Genomic DNA, 27573 nt, shown 5'->3' with positions numbered 1-27573 from the left:
TTCTTCACCTCTGTTTTCTTGTGCAGGGACCGGGACTCCCCCACCGTGATTCAAGATGGACTCAAGGGGAACGCCTCCAGACCTAAGGTTGAGGAGGACTGGGTTACAGTGCTTCTGGAGGGGCTGGACGTGTTCAAATCAGCAGGTCCAGATGCTCTCCGCCCCAGGGTGTTGAGGGAGCTAGCACGGGTTATTGCAGGGCCCTTGGCATGGCTTTACAAGCACTCATGGTGCTTGGGCCAGGTGCCAGATGATTGGAAGATAGCCAGTGTGGTCCCCGTCTTTAAAAAAGGGAGGAAGGAGGACCCGGGCAACTATAGGCCCGTCAGTCTTACCTCAATCCTGGGGAAACTCTTTGAGAAGATCATCAAGGAGCACATCTGTTATGAGCTGGCATCGGGGATGATGCTCAAGGGCAACCAGCACGGTTTCATTAGGGGCAGGTCATGTCAGACCAACCTGATTGCCTTTTACGATCAGGTCACAAAAGCATTGGATGCAGGTGTCGCCGTGGATGTAGTCTTTCTGGACTTCAGCAAGGCCTTTGACACTGTCGACCACTCCATCCTCATTCAAAAACTAGGCGACTGTGGCATTGATGCCTACACAGTCAGATGTATTGCTAATTGGCTGAAAGGTCGTACTCAGAGGGTGGTGGTGGACGGGTCATATTCGACCCAGGGGGAAGTGGGCAGCGGAGTCCCCCAGGGCTTGGTCCTTGGGCCCGCACTGTTCAATTTCTTTATCAGCAATTTGGATGACGGGATCAAAAGCAACCTGTTTAAATTTGCTGATGATACCAACATTTGGGGTGAGGTGGGCACGCTAGTAGGGAGGGAAAGACTACAGCAAGACCTGGATAGGTTGCAGGGGTGGGCTAACAAAAACAGGATGCATTTCAATACGGACAAGTGCAGGGTGCTGCACTTGGGCAGCAGTAACCAGCAGCACACTTATAAGATGGGAAACTCCCTTCTTGAGAGCATGGAGGTAGAAAGGGATCTTGGAGTCATTCTTGGAGTCATTATTGACTCCAAGATAAACATGGGCCGACAATGCGAGGTCATGGTCAGCAGGGCTAACCGGACCCTATTGTGCATCCACAGGTGCATCTCAAGTAGGGCCAAGGAGGTGATCCTCCCCCTCTACGCGAAACTGGTCAGGCCACAGCTGGAGTACTGTGTCCAGTTCTGGGCACCCCACTTCAAGAGGGATGTGGACAACATTGAGAGGGTCTAGAGGAGGGCCACCCACATGATCTGGGGACAGCAGGGCAGACCCTACAATAAGAGGCTACGGGACCTGAACCTGTTCAGCCTTCACAAGAGAAGGCTGAGGGGGGACCTGGTGACCATCTATAAACTCACTAGGGGGGACCAGAAGGGTTTGGTGGAGACCTTGTTTCCCCTAGTGCCCCCCGGGATAACAAGGAATAACAGCCACAAGTTGTTGGAGAGTAGGTTTAGATTAGACATCCGTAAGAACTACGTCACAGTTATGGTGGCTAGGATCTGGAACCAACTTCCAAGGGAAGTGGTCTTTAAGAAGAGGCTTGACGCCTACCTGGATGGGGTCATTTGAGCCCAGTTTTCCTCCTGCCCAGGCAGAGGGTCAGACTTGAAGATCTACAAGGTCCCTTCCGACCCTACTTCTATGATTCTATGATAGAAGTCAGGCTGATGGGCCTGTAGTTTGCCAGATCCACTTTCCTCCCTTTCTTGAAGATAGGCACCACACTGGCCTTCTTCCAATCTTCAGACACTTCACCAGAGCACCAGGAGTTCTTGAAGATCCATGCCAGGGGCTGGGCTATGATGCTTGCGAACTCCTTGAGTACCCTGAGGCGTAAACAGGGCCGGCTGACTTGAAGGTGTCCAGCCTCTCAAGGTGTTCCTTCACGTGGTCAGCATTGATGGAGGACAGGGAATCTCCCTCATCCAGGCCTCCCTCACCCAGGCCCCTCTGTCCCATAGTGGGCAGGGGCATCCCGTGGGACTGATGAAAGACCGACACAAAGTACCCATTTAATAGGTTGGCTTTTTCCTGGGCGTCGGTTGTCAGTTGTCCCATCTGGTTTAGCAGGGGTGCAGTGTTGCCCTTGCTTTTCCTCCAGCTCCACACACATCTAAAAAAGGACTGTTTATTGTCTTTGATACTTGTAGCTAGTTGGAGTTCTGTCGCAGCCTTGGCTTTCCTGGTTTGCTCCCTGCAGGACCAGACCAGTGTGGAATATTCCTCCTTGGAGGTGGATCCCATCCTCCATCCTTTGTAGGCCTTTCTTTTTAGACACAGGAGGTCCGCTAGTTCCCTGGAGAGCCAAGGGGCTGCTGTGCCCTTTTGCTGCCTTTCCTCCAAGACGGAATAGCATTAGCTTGTACATCGAGGATCGCTCCCTTGAGGAGCAACCACTCTTCCTGAGCTCCTCTCCCCTTGGGGTCATGGTCCTTTAGGGCCTCACCAACAAGCCTCCTGAGCTTGTCAAAGTCAGCTTTCCTGAAGTCAAGGACTTCTGTATTGCTGACTGACTTGCCAGCTTTATGGCAGATGGTGAAGGTGATCAGCTCGTGGTTGCTGTCACCCAGCTTCCTTTCGATCATTAGGTTGCTGATTAGGTCATCCCTGGTTGCCAGTACCAGGTCGAGCAGCGTTTTTCATCTTGTTGGCCCGTAGATCTCATGTCAGATAGAGGTCATCCATGCAGGAGAGGAAGCTTTGCAACCGCTCGGATTTAGCCGTTTGCTCTTCCCATGAGATGTCTGGGTAGTTGAAGTCTCCCATGACAACCATGGACCTGGAGCATGCGGCCTCAGCCAATTCCCTGGCAAACTCCTGGTCAAGCTCTTGACTTTGGGTGGGAGGTCTGTAGTAGATTCCCACCATTGTGTCCCCTGTGCCGTGTTCCCCATGGATTTTAACCCAGAGGCTCTCCAGCCGTCCACCCTGGTCGCCAATGTCGGCTTGCAGGGATGCATAGCTCTCCTTGACATAGAGAGCTACGTCCCCACCCCTTTTGTCTACTCGATCTCTCCTGTACAGGGTATAGCCGTTTATACCCATGGTCCAGTCATGGGTGGAGTCCCACCAGGTCTCCGTTATCCCTATGACATCATAATTTTTGCGCTAAGCAAGAGAACAAGTTCCTCCTGTTTATTCCCCAAGCTCCTGGCATTTGTGTACAGACAGGCAAGTGTCCCTTTGAGGGCCCTTGCCTTGCCTACCGGTTGTTCCAGGGCTGGGGCAGGGGTGGGCTGCCTTAAGTGCCTTGGCCTGCTGGCTTTGCAAGGGTTGCTCAGCAGGCCAGCAGTGGCGGTAGTCCCCCAGTGGGCTTAGTTTAAAAATAGGCCATTGATATGAACAGATGTGGATAGGCCTGTCAGGGTATGTGGCAAAAATGGATGCAAACTAGTGATTTTTGCACCCTGGGCAGAGATGGGGGGAGGGGTTTTGTACTAAGCACCTGAGAGCAGCAGGGAAGGGGAAGGAGTAGGGGCAAGCATGGAAGGGTCTCTCCTGACAGCAGCTGATGCTGTTCTTGGGGCTGGCTTCCTGCATGTGGTGTGTGGGGCCAGGGCTGGGGCCAGTGCCAGTTCCCTGCAGGCTGCCTTGCTGGGACCCCCTCCAAATTGGTGCCTGAACCCTAGTTTCACTACTTGGTAAAATTGGAACCTCCCATTTTTACAGAGCTTGGAAGCGGATGCAATCTTTCTAGGTCCTTAGCTCTTGCAGAAATCAAACACCAATCTGTACCTCGGAGGATCAGGCCCATAATTTCTAATATCCCGCCCCCCCCCTTTTTTTTTAAATCACCACAATTAGTGTTTAAAACAACAAACCAAATCCAAATTCGTACCTGCAGCCAAAACCTCCCTTGACTCTAGGCTGGTTACAGGCTGCAGAGCTGGCCTAACAGAATGCTAGTATGACAAAACTGCTGCAGCTTCATACCAAACCTTCCCTCTCTGCAGTGTGGTCACAGGGGACCTAGCTCTGTACTCTCTGCACGGCTAGAAACTGCCTCTGAGGTCAGTGACAACAGCAATGACACACAGAATTCAGGAACTGACCAAAACGTATGCTCTTATCAGATCTCATGGGAGAGATACACACTACAGCCACACATGTACATGTACAGTTACAGAGTGTGCGAAGGGACAGGAAGAAAACCGAGACAGTGGCTGCTGTATTGCAGTCTGAGCAGAGAGCTCCAGGCCCGAATGGGTGTGGAGAAGGAATTCCCTCTAAGACAAAGGTAGGAAGAGCCCTGTTGGCAAGGCAATACTGCACTGGCCCCTGTGTGCGTTCCATTTATTCAGCATACAAAGAATATTGTTCCATCTGGCACCTTTCACTAACATTATATTAAATATGCCAACATGAGTCAATCCACCCATTCTCCCCATTACGTGTTTCTGAATATGAGGCAGAGACTTCAACCTGAAACCCTGTTCATAGTACTTATCGGTGCCTATACTCTCAGCAAGGCTGAACGCTGCCAATACACAGTAACCCTATGCCACAGACTTTTTCCCAGCAAGCCCAAATAGCCTGGCATGTGTAAAAAAAATGAGCAGATGCTCAAAATTAACATCACTTGACGCAAAGCTAGAAACAAACCGACAGCTCAGGTGCAACCCAAGCTGCCTTTTAAGTCAGTGGGAGATGAGAGTGAGTGGGATCAGGTCTCTCCCTAGCAACCAGTGATGGAAGAATCTCCATGATTAGATAAAAACAGCACTTGCTGTAACCGTGATCTTTAGTGTGAATGAATGCAGTATTCATGAAAGATGCCAGGTCATTAGAATGAGAAAATTACATCCTGTATTTATTCACAGAACAATGGGCAGAGCAATGGACTCTTAATATGCCAACCTCCTCATGAGCTGCCTTGAAGAAGATTTTTTGGAAAACTGTACCATAAAACCTGCATTATACTTGCATTACATGAAATATGCATCATCTGGACTGAATGCCTGGATTCACGTATTGATTTCAACCCTGGCTTTAACAGCTTCCATCCTTCTATCACGCTGTCTCTGGAATACTCCTCCACTAACATCAGCTTTATAGATACCAGGATCCATATCCAGAATGGCACCCCTCCAGCAACACAATATGCAAAGAAAACCCATACATCATCTTAAATATGTCCATACAACCAGCAGGCATTCTGAACATGCCCAACCTAAAGTTTGGGATCTTCCCTATTCATAATTTTGTGTTTCTTGTGGAAACTGAAAAAAAAAGTGTTTTTTGCAAACCCTAAGAAAATGTCAATCCCCATGACTTTGGCATGGAATCACCAGTTAAAAAGAGAACCAACCAAACAAAAAAAAATACTAAAAATAAAATGCTGGCTCCCCAGAGGGAGCCAATGGTCCTTAGGGCTGCTGCAGACCAGCCTTGCAGCGTGCTATGGTGGGGCAGAAGCTGCTGGCATGAAGGGAAACAGCAAAGATGGCAGCCGCCCCCCTACCTGTTGCTGTTGATTGGCAGAGAAGGCTGCCCATCATGCGGCCCTGCCTCTCTTCGCCAATCAGCGGCAAGGAGTGGGACCACACAATGGGCAGCCCTCTTGTCAAGGCAAGGGCAGCACTGCAGAAGACCATGACAATGATGCTGGGCGCCGTGATCAGTCCATGATTTTTCTGTCACCAAAGTGCAATTAGGCAGCTCCCTACATATAGTCAGGCCCTCATGTATCACTGTGTCTGCTCTGAGAACTCATGACGCACATCTCACCCACATAAAACAGCCTTTACCGAGCAAGCGCGCTCCAGCAGAGAAACAGACCACATCTTTGAGCACTAACTTAATGAAATACAAAAAGAAAACCCCTGCTGACAGCACACTCTGTTTTCCCATGTACTGTCCCACACTGGAACCTCTAAAAGGGTCATCAAACAATTACAGCTTGTAGTGAAAGAGGATCAGACCTTGAGAGGAATATTCCCCACAACTCCTGGCTTTGAAACAACCTCCAAACCGCACCCAAATTCTTGTCAGACTCAAATTCCCCAATAAGTCTCTCAGGGGACTCCAGTCCACCTGCCCCCCATTCCAGCACAGGCTGGGCAACCTCCAGATGGAGCTTTCTCCCCACTCCTCCTCCCCTGCCATCCTGAAGACAGCCCTGGGAGCAGTGGTGGGCTGTATCAGCTCAGCCCTGCTCACGCACAGATACAAACAGAAGTTAATGAAGGTGCTCTGGGCACTTTTAAAGCACTTTGCAGCTGTGTATTTCTGTCAGGGCATGGCTGTAGAGCACTTTCAAGGTGCTGATCAAGAGGCAAATAACACTTCTGTCAGCGCCCTGTTTTAACTGGTATCTAGCTTTGGCTGCATTTTCTTTTTTCCCAGACCTGAAGAAAGGTACTTGTGCCTGAAAGGCTGTCTTACATCTCTTCCAACTATAGAGTTGGTCCAGTAAAAGATGTCGTCTTTACTTTCCATCAAAAAAATAATATAGAAAGATGTTTGTGTACTGTTTTGCTATAGGAGGAAGTCAGGCAGCAAGTTATTAAAGGTGAAGCAGAGAGAGAAAGAAATAAAATAGCTTTAGGATGAATCATGTTTTCCATATCCTAACAGAGCTCCCTGCTCAGTGTTAGAAGAAAGCGATTGTTTCTCTGTTTCTTCACCATTATCACGACTGAAGGAAAGGCAGAGCAAACTTCTAAGTACTCAAGCTGAGCAAAATATTTTGCCTAGGAACTGACTCAGGCAGGTTCCACGGCTCTGAAATATTTTGCAAACATGTTGATTTCCCTGAACTTTTCATCTAAAGATTTTTAAATTTCTGAAAAATTCAATACAGTTTGTTTCTTTGTGTTTGTGTTGAACTCTGGGAATCCCTGAAGGGGTAGACTTCTCTGTGGCCTACCTGGAGGTCTGGGTCACTTCAACCAGAAGGTGTTGGAGGATAGGTATATTACCGGAAGACAAGAAGTGACACTGAAGCAGAGGAGCTGCCAGCTGGGGCGCCCTGAAAGGAGGCAACATTCCAGTGACTTCAAAAATCTGTTTTTCACTTCTTCTACCAAACCTTCTTTTGCAGATGCTCCTCTCTTTCCTTGAGGGGCTACTTTTTACAATAAGCTCATTGCTGTCTCCATGCTCTTCCAATGACCCCTCTCCAAAAGCTGTCAGCAAAGGTACTAATTATGAAAGGGTTTTTTTGTGTGTGTGATGTTGTCTGTTGTCCACCAGGAACTAAATTGAGACTCAGCTTTCACTTACTGTGCTACAGAGTAAAGGCCTGATCCTGTCAACACATTCTGTTGTCCCTCTACATCGGAGTGGCCTGTGGGCCAGATCTGGCCTGCCAGGCAATTTCATCATCTGGCCTGCAGGCACCCACTAATTAATCGTACCCCACCCACCCAGCCCACTTGCTTTGCTCCCATTCCCACCCTCATGTGCAGGAGGGGCCCAGCCCTGGCCAGCGCACACAGAGTGCAGGCAGGGCTGCTGCTGCCACTGCTGCAGGCACTGGGGGACCTGCTCAGCTTCCCTGGCCTCCAGCAGCTCCTCCTTGTGTCACTGCTGCAGCACTCATTCCCGGCAGCAGGTAGGGAAGCTGCAGCTGGGCGGGAGTGCAAAGCGTGGGGACCTGCGCCCAGTGGGGTGGTGGGAATGTGGAGCTTGGGTGGCCAGGGATTGGGCATGGGTGTGTGGAGTATGAGATAGGGTGGGGGAGGGTATGGGGACCCCCACACACACTCCCCACCATGGCGCACAGGCCCAGCTGCCAGCGGCAGCAGCAGTAGGTGGTGGACTCTCAGGGTGCTCATGACCCACGCAGGTTCAGCTGCCCAGCAGTGTGTGGCTCCAGTCAGTTCTGAGAGCTGTGCGTGGCAGCAAGGAGTGGAGCCAGGCCAGCCTGCCTCTATTGTGCAGGGCTCACATGCAATTCCCGGGACTTGTGAGTCACTGGGGGGAAGCCCTGCCAACGGAGCCAGTGGGTCTCACCCCACTCCCTGCTACCACTCCTGAAACCCCACTGGAAATGGTGGGGAGCCCTGCCCCCTGCTTCCTGGTAGAGTCCCAGGAGCTGCATGTGGCGACAGGGAGCGAGGAAGGCAACCAGCTCTATCATGAAGGGCTTTACCCTGGTGGGGTCTGAGTGCTGGGAGCTGCATGCAGCCCCACATGATAGAGGTAGGCCAGCCTGGCTCCTCTCTTTGCTGCCACATGCAGCTCCCAGAATGGGCTGGAGCCGTGCACCACTGGGCGGCTGCGGTTGCAAAGGGCATGAGCACCCCAAGGGTCTGCTGCCTGCTGCTGCTGGTGTCAGGGACTGAGAGCCATGTGGGGGCATCCCCACACCTTCCCACCCTCCCTCACACCCCACAAATCCCACATACACCCACATCCCCCAACATATCCTACACCTCCCCACATAGCGCGGATCTTTGAAAACTCTTGGCGCTCTGGTGTAGTGCCCAAAGACTGGAAGAAGGCCAACGTGGTGCCTATCTTCAAGAAAGGGAGGAAAGTGGATCCGGCTAACTATAGGCCCATCAGCCTGACTTCTATCCCGGGGAAGATCTTAGAAAAGTTTATTAAGGAGGCCATCCTTAATGGACTGGCCGATGCCAACATCTTAAGGGATAGCCAGCACGGGTTTGTTGCGGGTAGGTCTTGCTTGACCAATCTCATTTCCTTCTACGACCAGGTGACCTATCACCTGGACAAGGGAGAAGAGATTGATGTCATATATCTTGACTTCAAAAAAGCCTTCGATCTGGTGTCCCATGATCGTCTCTTGGAGAAACTGGCCAATTGTCGCCTTGGGTACCCCACGATCCACTGGCTGGAAAATTGGCTCCGGGGTCGGACCCAGAGGGTAGTAATTGATGGAAGTCACTCATCGTGGTGTCCTGTGACCAGTGGGGTCCCCCAGGGCTCTGTCCTTGGACCCATACTGTTCAACATCTTCATTAATGATGTGGACACTGGAGTCAGAAGCGGACTGGCCAAGTTCGCGGATGACACCAAACTTTGGGGCAAAGCATCCACACCAGAAGACAGGCGGGTGATCCAGGCTGACCTGGACAGGCTCAGCAAGTGGGCGGATGAGAATCTGATGGTGTTCAACGCCGATAAATGCAAGGTTCTCCACCTTGGGAAAAAAAACCCGCAGCATTCTTATAGGCTTGGCAGTGCTATGTTGGTTAGCACTATGGAAGAAAGAGACTTGGGGGTCATCATTGACCACAAGATGAACATGAGCCTGCAATGCGATGCTGTGGCTAGTAAAGTGACCAAAACGCTGGCTTGCATCCATAGATGCTTCTCAAGCAAATCCCGGGACGTCATTCTCCCCCTGTACTCGGCCTTAGTGAGGCCGCAGCTGGAGTACTGCGTCCAGTTTTGGGCTCCACAATTCAAAAAGGATGTGGAGAAGCTTGAGAGAGTCCAGAGAAGAGCCACGCGCATGATCAGAGGTCAGGGAAGCAGACCCTACGATGACAGGCTGAGAGCCCTGGGGCTCTTTAGCCTGGAAAAGCACAGGCTCAGGGGTGATCTGATGGCCACCTATAAGTTTATCAGGGGTGACCACCAGTATCTAGGGGAACGTTTGTTCACCAGAGCGCCCCAAGGGATGACGAGGACGAATGGTCACAAACTGCTACAAGATCGTTTCAGGCTGGACATAAGGAAGAATTTCTTTACTGTCCGAGCCCCCAAGGTCTGGAACAGCCTGCCACCGGAGGTTGTTCAAGCGCCTTCATTGAACACCTTCAAGATGAAACTGGATGCTTATCTTGCTGGGATCCTATGACCCCAGCTGACGTCCTGCCCTTTGGGCGGGGGGGCTGGACTCGATGATCTTCCGAGGTCCCTTCCAGCCCTAATGTCTATGAAATGTCTATGAAATATAGCCACACCCCCCTCACAGACCCCACACACATACGCACCCCACCATACACACACACACACACCCTGCCAACCACATCCTACACACAATATATGAGTAAAACTTTATTTTTGAGCTATTATGCAATCACCTCTATATATACTACACAAACACACATAAATCAGGACAAAAATATTTTTTGAAATAAAATTAAAATACATTATAGTAGATGTTTGACTTTTAGTATATGATTTGTTTTTTTTCTGTTTTCAAGATGGCAACCCACACAATAGGAGTACTTCCAGGGACAAGGGGAAGGACTTCTGGTGTCAAAGGTCAGGGGGTGGAGCTTCCAGTCCCAAGATAGTGACCAGGGGGCAGGGCACCTGTTGAGGGGTGGGGATAGCACTGCAGCCCCCAACAGCTCACCAAAACTCATTAACCGGCCCTCCAGCCAAAATAATTGCATACCCGTGCACTACATGCAAACAAAACCTCAGATGTGATCTTGCTGCCCCTGAGGGAACATGAGCTCTAGATCAGTAGCCAGTTTAGCAAACAGCCATCACAGCAACAGTTCTCAGTTTTTATGTGATATGAACCAGAAACCTAGAGACATCAGGCTCCATATGTTGTTACCAATTCTCTGTATAGACCAGTTTCCACACATTTTTTATCTCAAAGTACAAACAAATTAGCTCAATATTGACTTTAAGCACTAAGTATTATTGCTCAAATTGTTTGGTGAAATCTGTTACAAGAATCGGGCAAGAACCATTTAGCAGCTGGACTGTCCAGTGGTTAGGAATTGAGCAGGGCCAGGTTCAGTTCAGTTTTCCGACAGCTTGTGTGATGGTGGGAAAGAGACTAAGGAAATTTGGTACCTGAACAGCTTTAAGGACATCTGGCCCTGAGTTCTCCATTTATAATGGAGAGGTGTGTGGATATATATGTTCAAGACAATGAGACACTCAGATACTGTGGTGTTGGGTGTCATATAAACACCTTAAGAGATATAGACATGGCAGAATGGAGACACTGTAGCTACCATGCATCTAGAGAATACCCAGAAAGGGTAAGAGCCCAGTATAGCCATCTGGCTTAGAACAAAAAGGTTACTTGCTATATTTGACCTTGTGCTTCAGCTGGTCTCCCCAGCAGTGCCAGCCTTCTTTGCACATGCAATATTACATACACTTTTCAAGACGTTTTTATATTCCTTCTATCTTCAGGACACTGTAAAGAGCCTTAAAGAACAAGGTGAAAATCATATTTGCTATGCAGGATGATAGGTGGAGTATCGTGCCAAAGGTTGAAGGCAAAGATGGAAGCTAGAGATGCACCCTAGTCACCACTCACTTAATCAGATGCTAACTGATAAAGTGAGCTATGACTCACACAAGCTTATACATCGCTGATGCAGTTAGTCTACAAGGTGCACCTTGACCCTGCCTTCTGCCTGACTTCAGACTAACACAGCTACCTACTTCTCTGTCAACGAGTGGGCAGTTAGCAGCCAAGCTAGAACTCAAGTGTGAGTGACTCCAAGGCTAATGTTCCTTCAGTTAGCCTGCAGTGTTACTACTTACTCCTCACTCCCTTCCTGTCTTGGCTTCAAATTACTCAGTGTTTCTCCACAGTGAAAGACACCAGACTGCAAAAGCATTGTGATGACTAATTGTTCTCAGCATAGAGACAGTACTGTGATAGATCATGCATTTTAAAGTTTCTTTTTCCCCTGAAGAATGTTTTCATCTGCAGGAAGTGGTTTTGGGTCCCCCACACCCAGCATCTACTTACCTCAGCTCAGAGGCATAAGGTAAATGATACAAAATTAGGCAGTCACAAGGGAGTGGGGGAAAATGATACTCACAATTATTTTTTTTTCTCCACTTTTAGATTCATTTGACTTGGATGTGCATCTTGTATGAACCCTAAAACTCTGTAGCCACTGGACATTCTATCTAATGCTAGAGAGAGTGAGTTATTTTTTAATTGCCTGCCTTTAGTTACAGACATCAAGGAAAAATATTTTTAGACTTAACCAAAGAAAGCTAATTCAGCATTGCTCCAAGCAACTCTATTAACACAATGTGATATTTGTCCATACACAAAGGACAACCGTGAATGTCAAAAAGGCACCCAACGTTTTTCTGATTTTTCTCAGAAGGAAATCTCAAACAGGCTCCAGTGAGGACCAGAATTTCAGTGTGAAGTTTGTTTACTTAACTATCATAAAACTATTAAAACACTCAGAACAGCAGAAGCTAATCTGTTTAATCAAACTACAAAATATTGGAGCAACATAGGCAAAGATATTTCTTAAGTTCTGAACACAAATGGATGCCTTCCTGCAAAAATCACATATATGGAAATAGTTGGATGAACTTTAGATCTGAAAAACAGCAACAAATGGGTAACAACCACGCTACTAGAGGCAGGTTGGTTCTAATTAGAAAATGGAAATTAATGTGCTTTATTCAGACAGATCATAAGAATGGTCAGAAACAGTTTAAAGTGTGAAAATAAATGCATTAACATTTAGAGTCACCCTTGTGCTGTCTATGTAGTAGTGATATAATACATCTTTCATACCAGGTGTTATCACTAAAAATGTGTAACAGATTAGGGTCCAATCATGCAGAGGATTTCCTTTGATAATTTCAAAGGGATTTTTGTCTAGATTTAAGGATCTGCATGCCCAGATCATATTGCATGATCAAGGCCTATATTTTTAACTAACATGCTGATCTCATGGTCCCGTGCTGTGCCTTTCCTGTGTCAACCCCCATCCTGCCCCCCCTACCCCCAAGTTAAAATCTTAAATTAATAGCTAGGCAAAGGTAGTGCTCCTCTGACATACTATTTGAAGACCGATTGCTGTATTAATTTAAATGATTTACTCATTCTAGTGTAGTTTATAATCTTTTTTTTTTTTTTTTTTACAATGACAACTTTTTTAAAAGACTAATTCTTTTCTGACTTATCTCCCTGAACAGCAACTATGCCCTTACACAGAAAAACTGTGCTGCAAGTTGTCCTTCAAGTGCAGGCAAAGCGTTTTGGGTGAAACAAAGTACAGCAGAAAACAAAGCAAAGATCTGACGTCTGTCCCAGCTAGAACAACACGTCATGGACAGAGGCCAGCAGAGCCTTAACTTGGTTTTGCTATGCAGCTTGTTTGACAGAAAAAGTCAGCATCCCTGCATGACCCCTCTAATACAAAGTAAGGCATAATAGAATGGGAATACGTTGCGTTCTATGAATGAACAGTACATGCTGTTTAATTCATACCAGGTATTTAGCCTACAGTTCCTAGCATACAAAGCTGTGCTATCACAGTCCCTCTGCATCCTGTTATGCACACCTGTTATCTCAGAGTGAAGTTACACATTGCACTTAGACCATATTAAGGATACTTAAAACTAAAGCAGCTGCATGTTAAAGCTTGTTAACTCATGCTAAGTGCCCTCTGAGCATCTCTGAGTTATGCTACTTAAGATGAGAGTTAACTATGGGTCGTGCTACTAAGCTTGTATTCGAGTAACTTAAGTCGGCTCCGTAGAGATAAAATGAACAATTTGCAGTCCTCCAACATCCCAGGATGCACTATTCCCAGCCCCCCTCCCCACCCCCAGAGCAGAGATAGAGCCCAAATGCCCCTGTTTGTCAGCCCTCTAGTGACAAGTCAGAGCTGTGCAGGCAAGAAACGATTTTAACTCTTAAACGTGCAACTATTCACATCATGTTCTAACTTTAGTGTTCCACAGATTTAATATAGTCTAAGCATAACATGCAGCATCACCATCACATAAGCTATGAAACTATGAAACTATGAAATAAATAGACAAGGGCCTTAGCTCAGTGCTAGTACTGGACTAGGATCTATACTTTTGAAATAAACAGAGTACAACTTCATAACAGGCTGTGGCTGTAATGGAAATAATCATGATGCTAATGCAAAAGCAGCGCTTATGTTATAGTGAATGGCAGAACAGAGTGATATCCCCCCCATTGCTGCAGTGTTGCAAGCAGGGGCAGGGAAGCAGTCAAGCAGCTTGATCACTGCCCCTTACCCCTCCCACACCCTGCCCCCTGCCTAGCTGTCCTCCCTCACCACTTGCCCCCACCACGCTTGCCCCCTCACTGCCTCGGGTCCTCCTTCCCTCTGCCTCCTTTGTCCCCCTTCCCTTTGGCCACTTACTCTCTTGCTGTAGCTCTGGGAGGCTCCGGCCTTGCTCCAGCCTGGGGAAGAGAACATGTGTTCACTGTGGCCTCAGTCCAGACACAGTGGTGTTGGTGTGACAGCTCCAGTCCCAACCTGAGCTGCTGCTGCTACCAGGCCAGGTTGAAGCCAGAGCAAACACATGTTTCTGAATGGGACCGGAGTCAGAACAAGGGTAAGTGGCAGTTTGTGGGGAGGGGAGATGGGGGAAGAGGCATCTGGAGAGTAGGTGGGGGAGCAGTGTGCGCAGAGGAGAGAAGTTAGGGGGTAAGCAGCAGCTACAGCTCCAGCCTTGGCCCCAACCCCAGGTTGAGGCCAGAGCCACAGCAGCTCCTGCGCCCCCTGCTCCTTGCCTTGCACTTGAATCCAAGATGAGGGGCTGCCCCACATATTAAACAGGGAAAAAACCTCATCATGGATTTGAGTAAATACCATCTGTTGATGCCTACAAAAGTACATGCCTCTCTAAACTAGTTAGTCTCTGGGGCTAGGGATACAAGTTACACATAAACTGGTTTAAGTGATCAGAAACTGGTTTAAACCTGTAACAGAACAAAAATTCAGTGCACATAAATCAATTTCAAAATGCCAAAACTGATAAACCTGGTTGAATGTAGTATCAGACTTAACTGATTGAAGTCAAATTGGTTTATGGAACTTGTGTCCCAGACCCCTTCCTGGTTCAGGTTCAATCAGAGGCCCCAGCATCCCAGCATGCGCTGCAGGGCTGGGCTGGGCTGGGATGTGCTGTCTGCTCCAGAGAGCAGGGCTGGCCCCACCCCACCTCTCTAGCCAGAGCACGGGGCAGAGCATGGCCAGACGCTGGCCAGCATGGCCCCCTGAGGCGAAGAGGACAGGGGAATAAATCCCTTCTCTCCCTTCTTCCCCCGGGGGACCCCAGCTGAGGCCTGCCTGGCCAGGGCACAGCAGCCCCTATTTGGGTCCCTCCCCCATCACCGCTCCAGCGGTGGGGCATGGTCAGACACCAGCCGGAATGGCCCCCTAAGGCAAAGGGGGCAGGGAGGGGATTCATTCCCCTCCCCTCCCCTCTCCCACTGGGGAACCCCAGCTGGGGTGTGCCAGCCCCCGCTGCTGCCTCTGCCACTTGCACCCAACCAGGCAGACCCTGATTGGGGTCCTCTGGGGGAAGAAGGGGAAATAAACCGCCTCCCTGACCACTTCACCTCAAAGGGCCATGCTGGCCAGCATCTGGCCATGCCCCTACCCTGCCACTGGAGCAGTGAGGAGGGAAGAGCAGCCCCTGTCATGGTATCCTAGGGAGCACAAGCCTCTTCTCAGTGGGGGGCTGCGCTGCGGGTAGGTGCAGGGCAGGCAGAGCTGCCACAGCTTGTGTGGAGCAAGCAGTGGTAGCAGGGCTCAGAGGGTTGGCTATGGGGACTAAACTGAATTTTGGGGTGACCATAGTCCTCACAAGCCTCTCCTAGTGCTGCTGCCACTTGCCCCACACAGTCTATGGCAGCTCTGCCCACCCCACTCCGTAGCCATTCCTCTCCCTCAGCTCAGCTTCCCTCCAGGCCCAGCCACTCCAGAAGGGAAGGGAGGGCTGCTCTAGCGTCCCCTCTCTCCCCCCAGCTTCTAGCTTAAGCCACTACAGGCATATGCCTGCATTTCTGGTGTCAAAAGTGAGTATCTATTCACTCTTGTCGGTTCAATCTACACAGGTTAGACTAACCTGCAAAGATTGAATCAATTTAGTCTCGGGCTTTTTGAATGTCTGTACTTAGCCTAAGATGCCACCCTGCCTTGCTTTCTATAAAGATTGCTTATGTGTAAAATACATAACAGATCCTTTCCCACTATGGACAGAAGTTTGCTGAACAACTGCAAGTACATGCCATTCATGAATGCTAACACTTCACAAGAAAACTTCACAAGAAAACTGGGCAGAACAACAGAGGTGTGGCAGGAATGGGGGGCTATGCATGGAAGAGAATGACCGGAACCATCCAGCAGGGTCTGGAGGCTGGCTGAGAGTCCTGGGAGCAGAGCTGGAGGGGAAGCAGGTGAAACCATCGGATCTGGCCTGTTTAGAATTTTGTTTGCGGGCAGAAAAAGCTCTTTTGGATTCTCCAGCTTCATTTGACACCCTAAGCTGGTCAGGTGCTCAAGGCAGCTGCTACTTCAAGTGAAAAGCTTTGAGCTTTCTCCACTGGACAGGCAAAGGTTGAGCTCACCCTGCTTAATCTTTTTTTCCAAATCCTCTCCCTAGAGATGCTCAGCTCCAGGACTTACATATGGTAATTTTCTTGTTTTTAGAAGACAAGGAAATTCATGTACCCCAAACCAAATCTTTCATGTAGAATTAAAGCTCCACAAGTGTATTTCCGTACAGCAATGCAAATGCTACAGAATACAGAACAATGTTGACTAGAACATGGCTCTATGCCCAGCTGCACCACTAACCTTCTCTGTGACCTTGATGCCACTTCACATCTACATGCCTTGGTTTCCCTTTCCACCCTGTGTCTGTCTGGTCTATTTAGACCAGGGGTTGGTAACCTACAGCTCACAGGAAAAATTTGGTCCATGAAGCCATTGGCTCAAGCCCTCAGACCTGGGAGGTTACAGGCGGTTTGACCTGCCTTGTGCTGCAGCTGAGTGGCTGGGGTTCTGCAGTGGGGGCTTCATCCATGCCATGGTCAAGCAGCAGGGAGAAGCAACAGCAGCAGCCAAGTCCTGGTACTGGCCTGCCTCAGACTGATGATTTAGACTGCAAGATGTTTGGGCAAGGAGCAGCTCTCACTGTGTACAATCTGGAGCACAAGGGGGCCCATTTCACTGATGGTGTCCAAATTATTGCAAATCAATAATACAGAAACCCCACCCAGCACACAACTGACATCCAAGCATTTCTCTATTGCTGTCTTTGTCCACAGCTGTACGAATACTCTAATTTCCTTTCTTGCACATTAACTTTCATTTCAACAATGCTCTCACCTTTGTTACATTTGTCAAAGATCAAAATCACTCTCCAATGGGTCAGGAGTACACAAATATAAGAATACATGGTGGAACATTTCACTAATGCACAGATAGTTTTGATGGCTGGTCTAGTTGATCTGTTCTTTTTTTTTTAAATCCTAATGTAAACACAAGAGCAAAAATCTGTGTTTTTGACATAGTAATTTATCATCCTCAGCTATTCTAGTTGCCTATTGTGCTCCTTACTGTATATGTCAGTTCTTGCCCCCAAAAGTTTACAATCTAAATTGGCAAGACAAGGGATATGAAGGAGTACAAGAAGGTAAAGGTCCAAAGTCACACAGCAGGTCAAAGACTGATCTACGAACAGGGACCAGATAGGAGCTCCAGTGCCTCTTAAATTTGGAGTCTTTAATACACTTTGCACTCTTCTCCTTGTGCATGATAGGTAGAGATACTAACACTGTAGCTTCAGGCTATTAACTGTTATTTATAACATATTGTTAGAAGGGTCTGGAGAGAAGGAATGATTCAGTTAATGTATTCAGAAAGAGAAACAGCATTGTTGAATTGAAAGTAGATGGGCTTCTCTAGAGAGATTATTCATGTACTGGTGTGGTGGAATATTATGAGGGCAGTGGGCTAAAACTTGGAAATGGAGACTAGCATTGTGTTGAATAGGAATGTTGACTTCACTAACAATTTTTTGGCTTTCTGACGTTGGAACAACTGTGAAAAATATAAGTGAGCAATCTTAAGTCTAAGTCAATTATGCTTTTATGGAATGTGGTTTAGCATCTGCATTCAAGTGTGGCTTACCTGGACAATTAGCTTATTTTCTTTATTAGGTAAAATCCTGTATGTATACACGCAGTTCTGGAACCTGGAAGAGATCAGAAGGGAGGCTATTAGAATATACTGTAGCATCATTTCTCTACTGACAGATATGGAATGGAAGATCGCTACACTGACTGATAGCTTCACAGACAAAGGCTTCATGTATTTTTTCATTACCATTGGGCATATTAACAAAGAAAAATGGCAGTGCTTATGCCTAAGGCATGTAGGCATGCTGCAAATGTCACTTCAGAAAGTGATATTGGAGCCAGCCTCAGAGTAAGTTATTTAACTCCCCTGCTGGCCGGAAAAAAGAAAACACCACATGGTTTCTGGCTGTTAGAAGAGTGGGCGTATCAGGAAGGAATGAAAAGGCAGAAGTCCAAAAGACAATGGGCCAAATACAGAGATGAATGAGTAAATCTAGGGGCTGGTCTACACAACACTTGCTCTGGAATAAATACATGGCTGATTTAAACTAAGTCACAATAGGATATTTTTATTCTAAAGCAAGCATCTGTACTGGAACAACAACAGATCCATATTAAAATCCACCCATTTGTCTTGATATGAATGTGTTTGGGGTAGATCAGCCATGAATGACACTCTTTGCCACAATGTCTCCTGGGTAGAAGTTAAAAAGAAATTGCACTTAGACTTTTCCTCAGTCTGAGGACTGGCCACCATTAGACCAGGCATGAATGGAAAAAGAACCTGAGCAGGCTTTGTCCAACAAAAGGCCACATCAGGAACTTGCTATAACCTAAAATCCAGTCTTGTATCAGAGCTGGAAAATTTTCACCCCGTAGTACGCACAGGCTGCCTTGATGGTCCTGAATAATACTGGAGGGCTGCCTCCATCATGATGGAGGAATATAGGCTTAATACCAGTTCTGGTGATTACAAATGTGATCCAACAGCTCTCACTACTGCACAATGCTTGATGCTAACACACCTCACAAACTGGATCTATGCTGACTGATGTCTCATATTTCAACTCTGTCCTTCTGTACATTCCCTTAGGCAAGTTGGATGGGCCTTGCAGCTCTTCCTTGGTGGCCCTGAAACTGGCAGAATATCCCAGTCTCTTTTGTACTTTATTCATGCTAAGCATTTCTGAATCCTGCACTGCAAAGGAGAGAGAGAGATGTCTTGGATATAGTGCCGCCTCATATTCAGAGTAAGAAAGAGTGGCTGAAAATACAATTGGTTACTACTCATAAAATGTGGTGGAGGTCTTCAAAGCTGACTTGCGGAAATAATCACACAGCTCCCTGAGAACCTGTGTCCCAGTGGTGACACGTAGGGGGTGCATGTAAACCCCCTGAGAGCACTGGTGCACCCCCTGACAGGCCACACTCCCTGCTTAGGCGACAAGTGTGTGTGGGGGGGGAGGGGGCAGGCAGGAGCACCAGTGCCCCCCCTGCGACCACGGGCCAAGGAGTAGGAGCACCGGATGAAGCACCGCAGCCACTTCCCAGTCAGCACGATCGCATGTGCCCCCCCAACTATGGTGTCACTAGTCACCCATGCGATGTCCTTTCACTCTGATTGAAGCAAGACACACAGTAACAGGGTTTGGACACCCTTCAAAGGTTAACCTGAGTGTTCACTGATGAAGATTGTGAGGCCTTCACACATACCTGTCTACTCTCATAAGGTCCAACAGGGACAGTGCAAAGTCCTGCACTTAGGACGGAACAATCCCATGCACCACTACAGGCTGGGGGCAGACTGGTTAGGCAGCAGCTGTGCAGAAAAGGACCTGGGGGTTACAGTGGACAATAAGCTGAACATGAGCCAGCAGTGTGCCCTTGTTGCAAAGAAGGCTAATGGCATCCTGGGTGGCATTATTAGGTGTGTTGCCAGTAGGACCAGGGAAGTGATTATTCCCCTCTATTCAGCAGTGGTGAGGCCACATCTGGAGTACTGTGTTCAGTTTTGGGGCCCCCACTGCAGAAAGGATGTGGACAAATTAGACAGAGTCCAGCAGAGGGCAACAAAAACGGTGAGGGGGGCTGGGGGACATGACTTGTAAGGAAAGACTGAGGTAACTGGGCTTACTTACTCTAGAGGAGACTGAGAGGGGACTAAATAGCAACCTTCAACTACCTGAAGAGGGGTTTGAAAGAGGACAGAGCCAGACAGTTCTCAGTGGTGGCAGATGACAGACAAAGGATCAATGGTCTCAAGTTGCAGCAAAGGAAGTTTAGGTTAGATACTAGGAAGGATTTTCTTACTAGGAGGGTAGCAAAACACTGGAACAGGTTACCCAGAGAGGTGGTGGAAGCTCCATCCTTGGAGGTTCTCAAAACCTGACAAAGCTTTGGCTGGGATGATTTAGCTGGGAAGGGTCCTGCCTTGAGCAGGGGTTTGGACTAGATGACCTCCTGAGGTCTCTTCCAACCCTAACTTTCTATGATTCTCTGATTCTCTGCAGTGTTCCTAGACCCAGCCAACCCAGGGAACAAGGGGCAAAACTCAAGGGGACAGATAGTCAGTTGACTGGTGGACAACCAATACCAGCTGCAGATCTGCTGTCTGAGAAAGGGATTGGATTTTGTTTTTATCTGTCAAGGCACTTCTTCCCACTTCCTCCTGCAGATATGCAAATAGAGCAGAGACAAGAACAGCCCGGCTTACGTAGCTGCTGAGAGAAAATGTGCGTGTGTGTGTGTGTGTGTGTGTGTGCGCGCGCACGTGTGTGCACGCACGCACGTGTGTGTTTGTGTGTGTGTGTGTGGAGATTATGCAACTGGTTAGCAAACCAGCTCAATGACTATCATGTCATCAAAGGATTTAGTGTTCAGTCAGATGGCAGGCACCCCTTTGCTCTAGCCTCATGAGAAACGCTTGCTGTGAGCAAAAATAGGAATCTTCCTTAGCAGTCTCATGATTCAAGTATACATGAATGGAGGAAGCCATGAATTAAATCCTCTGTTCCCAACTTTTATTTATGCCTTGCTTTGTTGTTGTCACTTAATATCTCTTCAGCTTTCTCTCCTAGATGTTGTGACACGTCTACCATTTTGTCCCAAATGCTTTCACTTTCACTATAAAAAAAAGTTTCTTGTTAAGATGCTGTTTCTTGACATTTTAGAGTTCCAGAACCATTGCTGTGTAAATGCATAATGAGAGGGACAAACCCCCTGTGACTTGGTACCAGTGTGGGCATTTCATGTGTGGTACCCTTTGATAAAGAAAGGGATCAAAACTTCACTCTCTCAGATTGAGAGTGTTATCTAGACCTGTTGTCAGTCCTACCGCCCACTGTTTCTAGACCAGATTTTCCAGCTGAGAGCTTTCAGTATACAGGGTAAGCCCAGACATTTTCAAAGTGGCTTCCAAATTCATGCAGAGAACAGTAGTTAGCCATGTTAGAATGAAGTCAGACAGAAAGCAAGGCAGGGTGGCACCTTAGGGCATCTCTGTGGTGGAGATGGTGGGGTGGGGATGTTTAATTAGAGCAACTCCAAGAGCGGTTCTAATTAAAGCACCCACAGCATCACGTGTATTCAGCGTCCCACACTTCAAAATGGCAGCGGCAGCACTTGGACCGATGAGCTTGTTCAATTAGCTTTAGTTAAAGACTTGAAGTGCCCCCGTCGTCATTTTGAAGAATGGGGATGCTGAATAAATGTGATGTGGAGGGTGCTGTAGTATGTTAATTAACACACTTCAGCAGACTTGATTAATCAAGTTGGCTCTGATGCATGCTAATTAGCACGCATGCAAGCAGACATCCGGCACATGTATAGGTGCCCTGAGAGACTAGCTGGTTTTGAGAGGCATAAGCTTTAGTAGGTGACAACTTCTTCAGATGCTATGATGAAGTAAGCTGTTGCCTACAAAAGCTAATGCCTCTCTGAACCAGTTAGCACATAAGGTGCTATCCTTCCCTGCCTGCTGTGTAAATTCATACAGGAGTATCGCATCCCTGGCAAAAGAGAGCTTACAAGCCCATCTAGCCTATCTGGAAGGGCTGTTGCATAGAGAGCATTTGGGCCCCCATTCTGTAAATGCCCTTTTTCATACACAGAGTAAATGCTATGGCTCTAACATAAATAGGTCTCCACCTGAATTTATCATTGCAAACAAAAATCCCAACAAGTGGCTGGGCTGGAAGAAATGGAAGGATTTTTTGTACATCTCTGATGTAGTTGAGGTCCAGCAGAGATCTTTGTTACAGGGTAAGGAAACAATAATGACTGTCCTTCTCCACAGGACTGTTCAACAAAGGCCTATACTGCATACTGCATGGCTTACTCTCCCCAGAAAGGTCAAGTGAGTTGACAGCAATTAAATGTCTGCAATTGGAGGATTGTCTTAGAAAAGAGAATTTTCTTCTGCCAGAAACACCAAGCCCTCTTCATCTATTTACAGCACTTTGGTTTCAGCACTACAAGGGGCTATTGTGCATGCCAGTGCTTTCAGGAGTATGAGGCTGAGCCCAATGACCTCCAGCAGGTGAGGTCTCATTCTCCACAGCCTCATCTCTTCCAATTTTTGTGGCTATAGCTGCCTGTTGGATGGTGGGGATGGGGGGTTACACTGTTCCAACTAGCTTTTGGAGCTAAAGCCTAGCAGAGGAACAGAGGAATCTGTGGTTTATTTGGAAGATGTCTTGATATAGCCGATAGCCCTTTAAAGTACTATAAAAGATTTCTGGGAGAGGAACTTTCCACCTAATATTTTCTCCACAATGCATTAATGCTGCTTTAAAGTAAGACAGGTTACAGAGTCTTTGCTCTAGAACAGTGATATTCCTAGTGAGAACTTAAAGGAAAGCTATGGTTTCTTATGAAGCCCAATACACTCCCACCTGAGGCTTCCCTTCCCACTTAGCTGCTTATACCTTCCAGCATTTTGAACATAAGCGCATACAGAGTCCCAGTGGAGGGATACAGACATAGCTTGCTGTTAAAAAGCCAAATAACCGTTTGTTTTCTTCCAAGATTTCATGATCTGAGCAATCATTTCCAGCTGAGTGCAACTCCAGAGGCTAGTCAGTAAGCTGGCAAACCAAGAGTTCCCGTTACAAAGGACGAGGGAGGAAAATGATTCGGCTCTGTGCCTTTTACAGAGCATGCAGGTCTCAAGAAACAGGCTGTAGAGCAGGGGATGATGGTGTCTGGAGGGTAAAAATTGTTGTTGAAGACCTATTTTGCTACTCTAAGTGCAGTTACAGCAAAGAGGCATGATTACACACTCATGTCTGTCTGCATGCGCTTTTCATCTGCCTCTCTGTATACACATTATTATTTTCCTGCAACATTTCTCCAGGAAAGTCATTACATGGCTGTACAGCATGAAAAAAAGGAACTTCCTGCCCCCTTGCTCCCTTTCTCATTCTGACTGATTTGCTTGCTAAACCTTAGAAATGTCTAGAGGATGACACTTCTTTCTCATGGTAATATTTCAGGTTTCATTTTTTCTAAGAGGGTAGGGAGGAAAGGGGTGCCCTGTGTTGGAACAAAGCCAAAACCTTTCAACTGTTCTAACAAAATGGCATTGTTTTGACATATCTATTTTTGGCCAGGTTTTCAATTTGGGTCACACTTTCTCACATTCACCCTCTTTGGTCAGATGTGACTAGAAAGCCCCAGACTTCACAAACCTTCTTGTCAAAAAGTCAGTCAGAATTGATACATTTCTGCAAAAACATCAGCTTCAATGAAACAGCATATTTCAACACATTACATTTTGTTGAAAGTAGCTGGTCTGGTTGTATCTAGTAAATGTTACAGCCACTTTCTCTGCAGCCATGAGACCCAAAGTGAATTTGCTGACATTAACACCAAAGCTGAGAACGCTTCAAAGGGAACAATTTATTCGACATGTTTGACCCCTTTTCTGCAGATCGACTTTGATTAGATAGATTATCCCAGTATTCCCCCCACAGTTGGATGGACACGTTTCAGTCTCCCTCACAGGCTTTTCGACACAACCACAGCTGCCAGCAGTCCCAGCATTGTTCCCAATGTCTTCAGAAGCAGGGACTGAGTGCTCAGCATTTTTGAAGACCACACCACTTAGTTCAGCACTTTACTACAGATTCAAGTGCCACACTTTTAGCTCCCATTTAAAAAAATCTTGGTTATGATATTGTTGTGTCTGTTTCCTGATCCCATGTATCTCAAACTCTCAAAGGAATGAGAACTCATGGTAGAGGTGATATATTTTATTAGACCAACTAGATTTTTGCAACAAAAAAAAATCTTTTCAACCATCTTTGTGAACCAATTGGAATAAAGAGAGAAAGAAACCAGCAACTCCCCTGGTATTTATGCAACCTCTTTTATTTGCTGTTAACAAGTATACACACAAACACAATATTGTTTTCAAAGGCATTTGTAGAAAAGAAGAGTGTTGTAGATATTTGTACTAATGTGTACTTTCATAAAGTTTTCCACTGTAAATGCTTATGCAGCCATCTTTGAAAGCCCTTTGAGAATGTGATATCCAGGTTGTAGTTGTACTGGTCCAGAGGCAAAAAAAATCAGAACTTGTGGTAGAAGTGATATCTTTTATTAGACCAACTAGATTTTGCAAAAAAAAATTCCTCATTTGCAAGCTTTCAGGCACAAGCACCCTGTTTCAGGCATAGGAGAAAAGATTCATACTCTCCTGTGAAATATGAACTTTCATTTCTACCTGGGAGAACTTTACAATATTTTCTCCTATGCCTGAAGAAGGGTGCTTGTGCCTGAAAGCTTGGAACGAAATAATTTTTTTGCAAAAATCTAGTTGGTCTAATAAAAAATATCACCTCTTCCACAAGTTCTGATTCCTTTTGCCTCTAGACCAATACAGCTACAACCTGGATATCACACTCTCAAAGGGCTTTCAAAGATGGCTGCATAAGCATTTAAAATGGAAAAATTTATGCAAATACACACTAGTACAACTATCTACAACAGTCTTCCTTTCTACAAATGCCCTTGAAAACAATATTGTATTTGTGTGTATACTTGTTATCAGCAAATAAAAGAGGCTGCATAAATATCAGGGGAGTTGCTGGTCTTTTTCTCCCTCTATTCCAATTGACTCACAAAGATGATTTTGGCACTAATTCCACGTGCTACTTGCCTGAAGGTATCAACTTCCCATTTCTCTCACAGAAACATGCAAACACCCGTCCTTAAAAACGCATGCCTCTTTCCTTCTCACACATTACTATGCCCATTCCCAACCTGCACTTCTGTGCCCACTGTGCAGACCTCTACCCCTTTACCCTCGTTCTGTTACAGTTTGACACACACATTTTCAGGATATGCTAAGCTGCCCCATACGTTATTGCAGAGAGACCTGCCTTCTGTCAGATGCTGAACTGTCCCCAGAGACCTGAGTTCAGAGGCGAACAGTTAGACCACAGATGAAGCTGACACCTCCTTCAAGAGCTACAAAAAGCACATTTTAAAGAGGAAGCAGCAATAAGGAGCTTGCTAGTTAGTTGGGTTGTGGTGACAAACTTGATTTTAAAACCTTTTGCTCACTTAAAGAGAGATGCATATGATTGGGCCCTGGTCCTAGGAAGCTCGTTTAAGTTGAGTCTGGCCATGTCCTCTCTCTAGAGTAAAATTTTAAATTCCTCAAAGTCTTCATCCAGTGGCTGTGGTGTTTCAACCCCCTCTTGATTCCAAGTCCCAGAGCTACAAGAGCAGACGTACTGCCCTCCTAACGAATCCTTCAGCTTCATTCCACAGCTAGAAATCTTTGACTGGAAATGAAACAACTGCTCAGGACACCGAAAGAAGCTTACTAAGGGGTATTTTCCCCCCAGCTTCCTCTTGTGAGCCACGTCCATGGGTAAGGTGGAATCAGACAACTTCACTAAGAGGACTGCCACCTGGAGCTACTAACACATTCACAGGATACCTGCTGGACTGAACAAGGCATTTATTGACTGAGCAGACTATACCAAACGTGCCAAGCTATAAATAAGTAAAAGGACACAACACTTGGTGGGCTCTATGCAAAAGTGCTTTTCTTTTTCATCAAAAGAAACAAGACCTAGGTACCTGACTGGTTCCCAGAGACCAGAGACCAGAGAGATAGCTAGGCCATTCTCTAATCCAGAGCATGTCAATCCAAAAGAGACATTTTTGGATCATGGTCTCCTTTCAACTCTGGGATTTGGGGCATCCCTTCCCTCGGGTAGTTTCCCCCAAAATGACAATCACAAATGTGGCTTCTCTCAATCCCTCTCCAAACCTCCAACTCCCACTCCTGCCATACTTTCTGGGCCAGAACAGGTTAAACCTGTTGCTGCTATCATACCTTCTCAGTGAGTGAGGTGGCTGCTTGCCTGTGCAGGATGTAGGGTACTCCCTGCATGGATAGGACAAGGGTGGCTAAGCACAGAGAAAAATAAAAGCCATACTTACAGCACACACAGCGCATACGCTGAGGGGATTGATTCACTGGCCCGTACGAGGAAGCTGCCATCCTTACCCACTTTGGAAAGCAGGTCCTCAGCCTTGGAGCGAGTGATGTTCCCATGGTACCAGCACTGATCCATGGCTGGAGGTGGAGGAAACCTTAGTGACAACCCTGCAGTTAATATTCGGGAGCTGCCAGAGCTGTCTGTGTGTCTGTTTAACAATCAGCAGCTGCAGCTCACCAGCTTCCTGTTTCAATGGTACAGAGGGAAAGGAAACTGAGCTGAGGACAACTTCCTCAGAACTCAAAACAGCTCAGAGCGACCGTGAACAGCCCTGCAGCCTCTGCTCCTCTTCAATATACTGTTGCTCAAGCAGTTAACAGTCTGTGTCCCCCACAAGAAAGGACCAGCCTGGGGGACCAATTCTATTCCCTCACTTTGGGACAGAGCCACAGATTCCATGGCATTTCCTCCCATTTACGGTGCTGTAACCAAAAGCTGAGCCAGGCCCTAAATGTCTCTATCCCTCCCCTTCCTTCTCACTCTCACTTTTTGCCTCTCCCTTTTTGTCTGCTGCAGGACCCCTTAAAAATAAACAGGAATATTAGAGCAAGATTCACTGTACCTCAGGGTCCTCAGGATGCTTCTGTCTGACTTGTCCTATTCTTGTCTATCTTCAGTAGCCCGACCCCAAAATCCAGCTGGTCATCATATGGGACCTGAAGGAATCTACAAACTATGCCTTGCCTGCGTGGCAATAAGCTAGTCTCATAATTTTGTCCAGGGAACCAGTGACAAAAACTGCACATCTCACTATCACGCAGCATCAGAAGAACTCAAAGGTAACCCGTATACCAAAACCCCACAATGGGATGGGATAGAGTCACACGAAGAGGGAGACTAGTGCTTTCACTTCCCCTTTCTTTGTCTGCACATGGATTTCTGTCCTTCCCGTGGGCTCTCCTTACGGCATGCTCAGTGCTGATCTCCAAGGCAGCAAACATGACAACTGAGGGTGTGTCTATAGCAAGCAAGGAAACCATTGCAGGGGCACAGACCGCGTGACATGTTTGGTTGTCTCGCCTGTACGTACAACCACTCTGTGCTCGGTGGAACTGTTTTGGCACATGTATACTTTGGCTCTAATTCAAAGCAGCTGGAAAGCCAGTTTAACCAGGCTGCTCAGGATTTTGATTACAGAGAGAAAGCCCTTAGATGGTGCAAAGTCAGAGCCGGTTCTAGACAAATTTTAGCCTCCTATGGCTTACGGAATTTGGTGAGAGAAGGGTACAGGAATCTCGGTTGTTGTGCTATTGTGTTCTGGTT

General features: G+C 47.1%; 1 protein-coding gene across 1 annotated transcript in view; it reads right to left on the bottom strand.

Annotated features, from left to right (window-relative positions):
- INPP5D (inositol polyphosphate-5-phosphatase D) overlaps positions 1 to 27166 on the bottom strand; it is an 85739-nt gene extending 58573 nt beyond the window's left edge. The window contains exons 1-3 of the mRNA XM_006261813.4: positions 26873 to 27166; positions 26252 to 26387; positions 17847 to 17910 (exon numbers count right to left, since the gene is read on the bottom strand). Coding sequence (XP_006261875.2) covers positions 17847 to 17910; positions 26252 to 26385 — 198 coding nt within the window. The 5' untranslated portion in view covers positions 26386 to 26387; positions 26873 to 27166. The remainder of the gene's footprint in view (positions 1 to 17846; positions 17911 to 26251; positions 26388 to 26872) is intronic.
- Between the last annotated feature and the right edge of the window lie 407 nt (positions 27167 to 27573).

This window comes from Alligator mississippiensis, chromosome 7, assembly GCF_030867095.1.
Source record: "Alligator mississippiensis isolate rAllMis1 chromosome 7, rAllMis1, whole genome shotgun sequence".
NCBI classification, from domain to species: Eukaryota; Metazoa; Chordata; order Crocodylia; family Alligatoridae; genus Alligator; species Alligator mississippiensis.
Note: the sequence above shows the minus strand (reverse complement) of the source record. Positions and strands in the feature narration are given on the sequence as shown.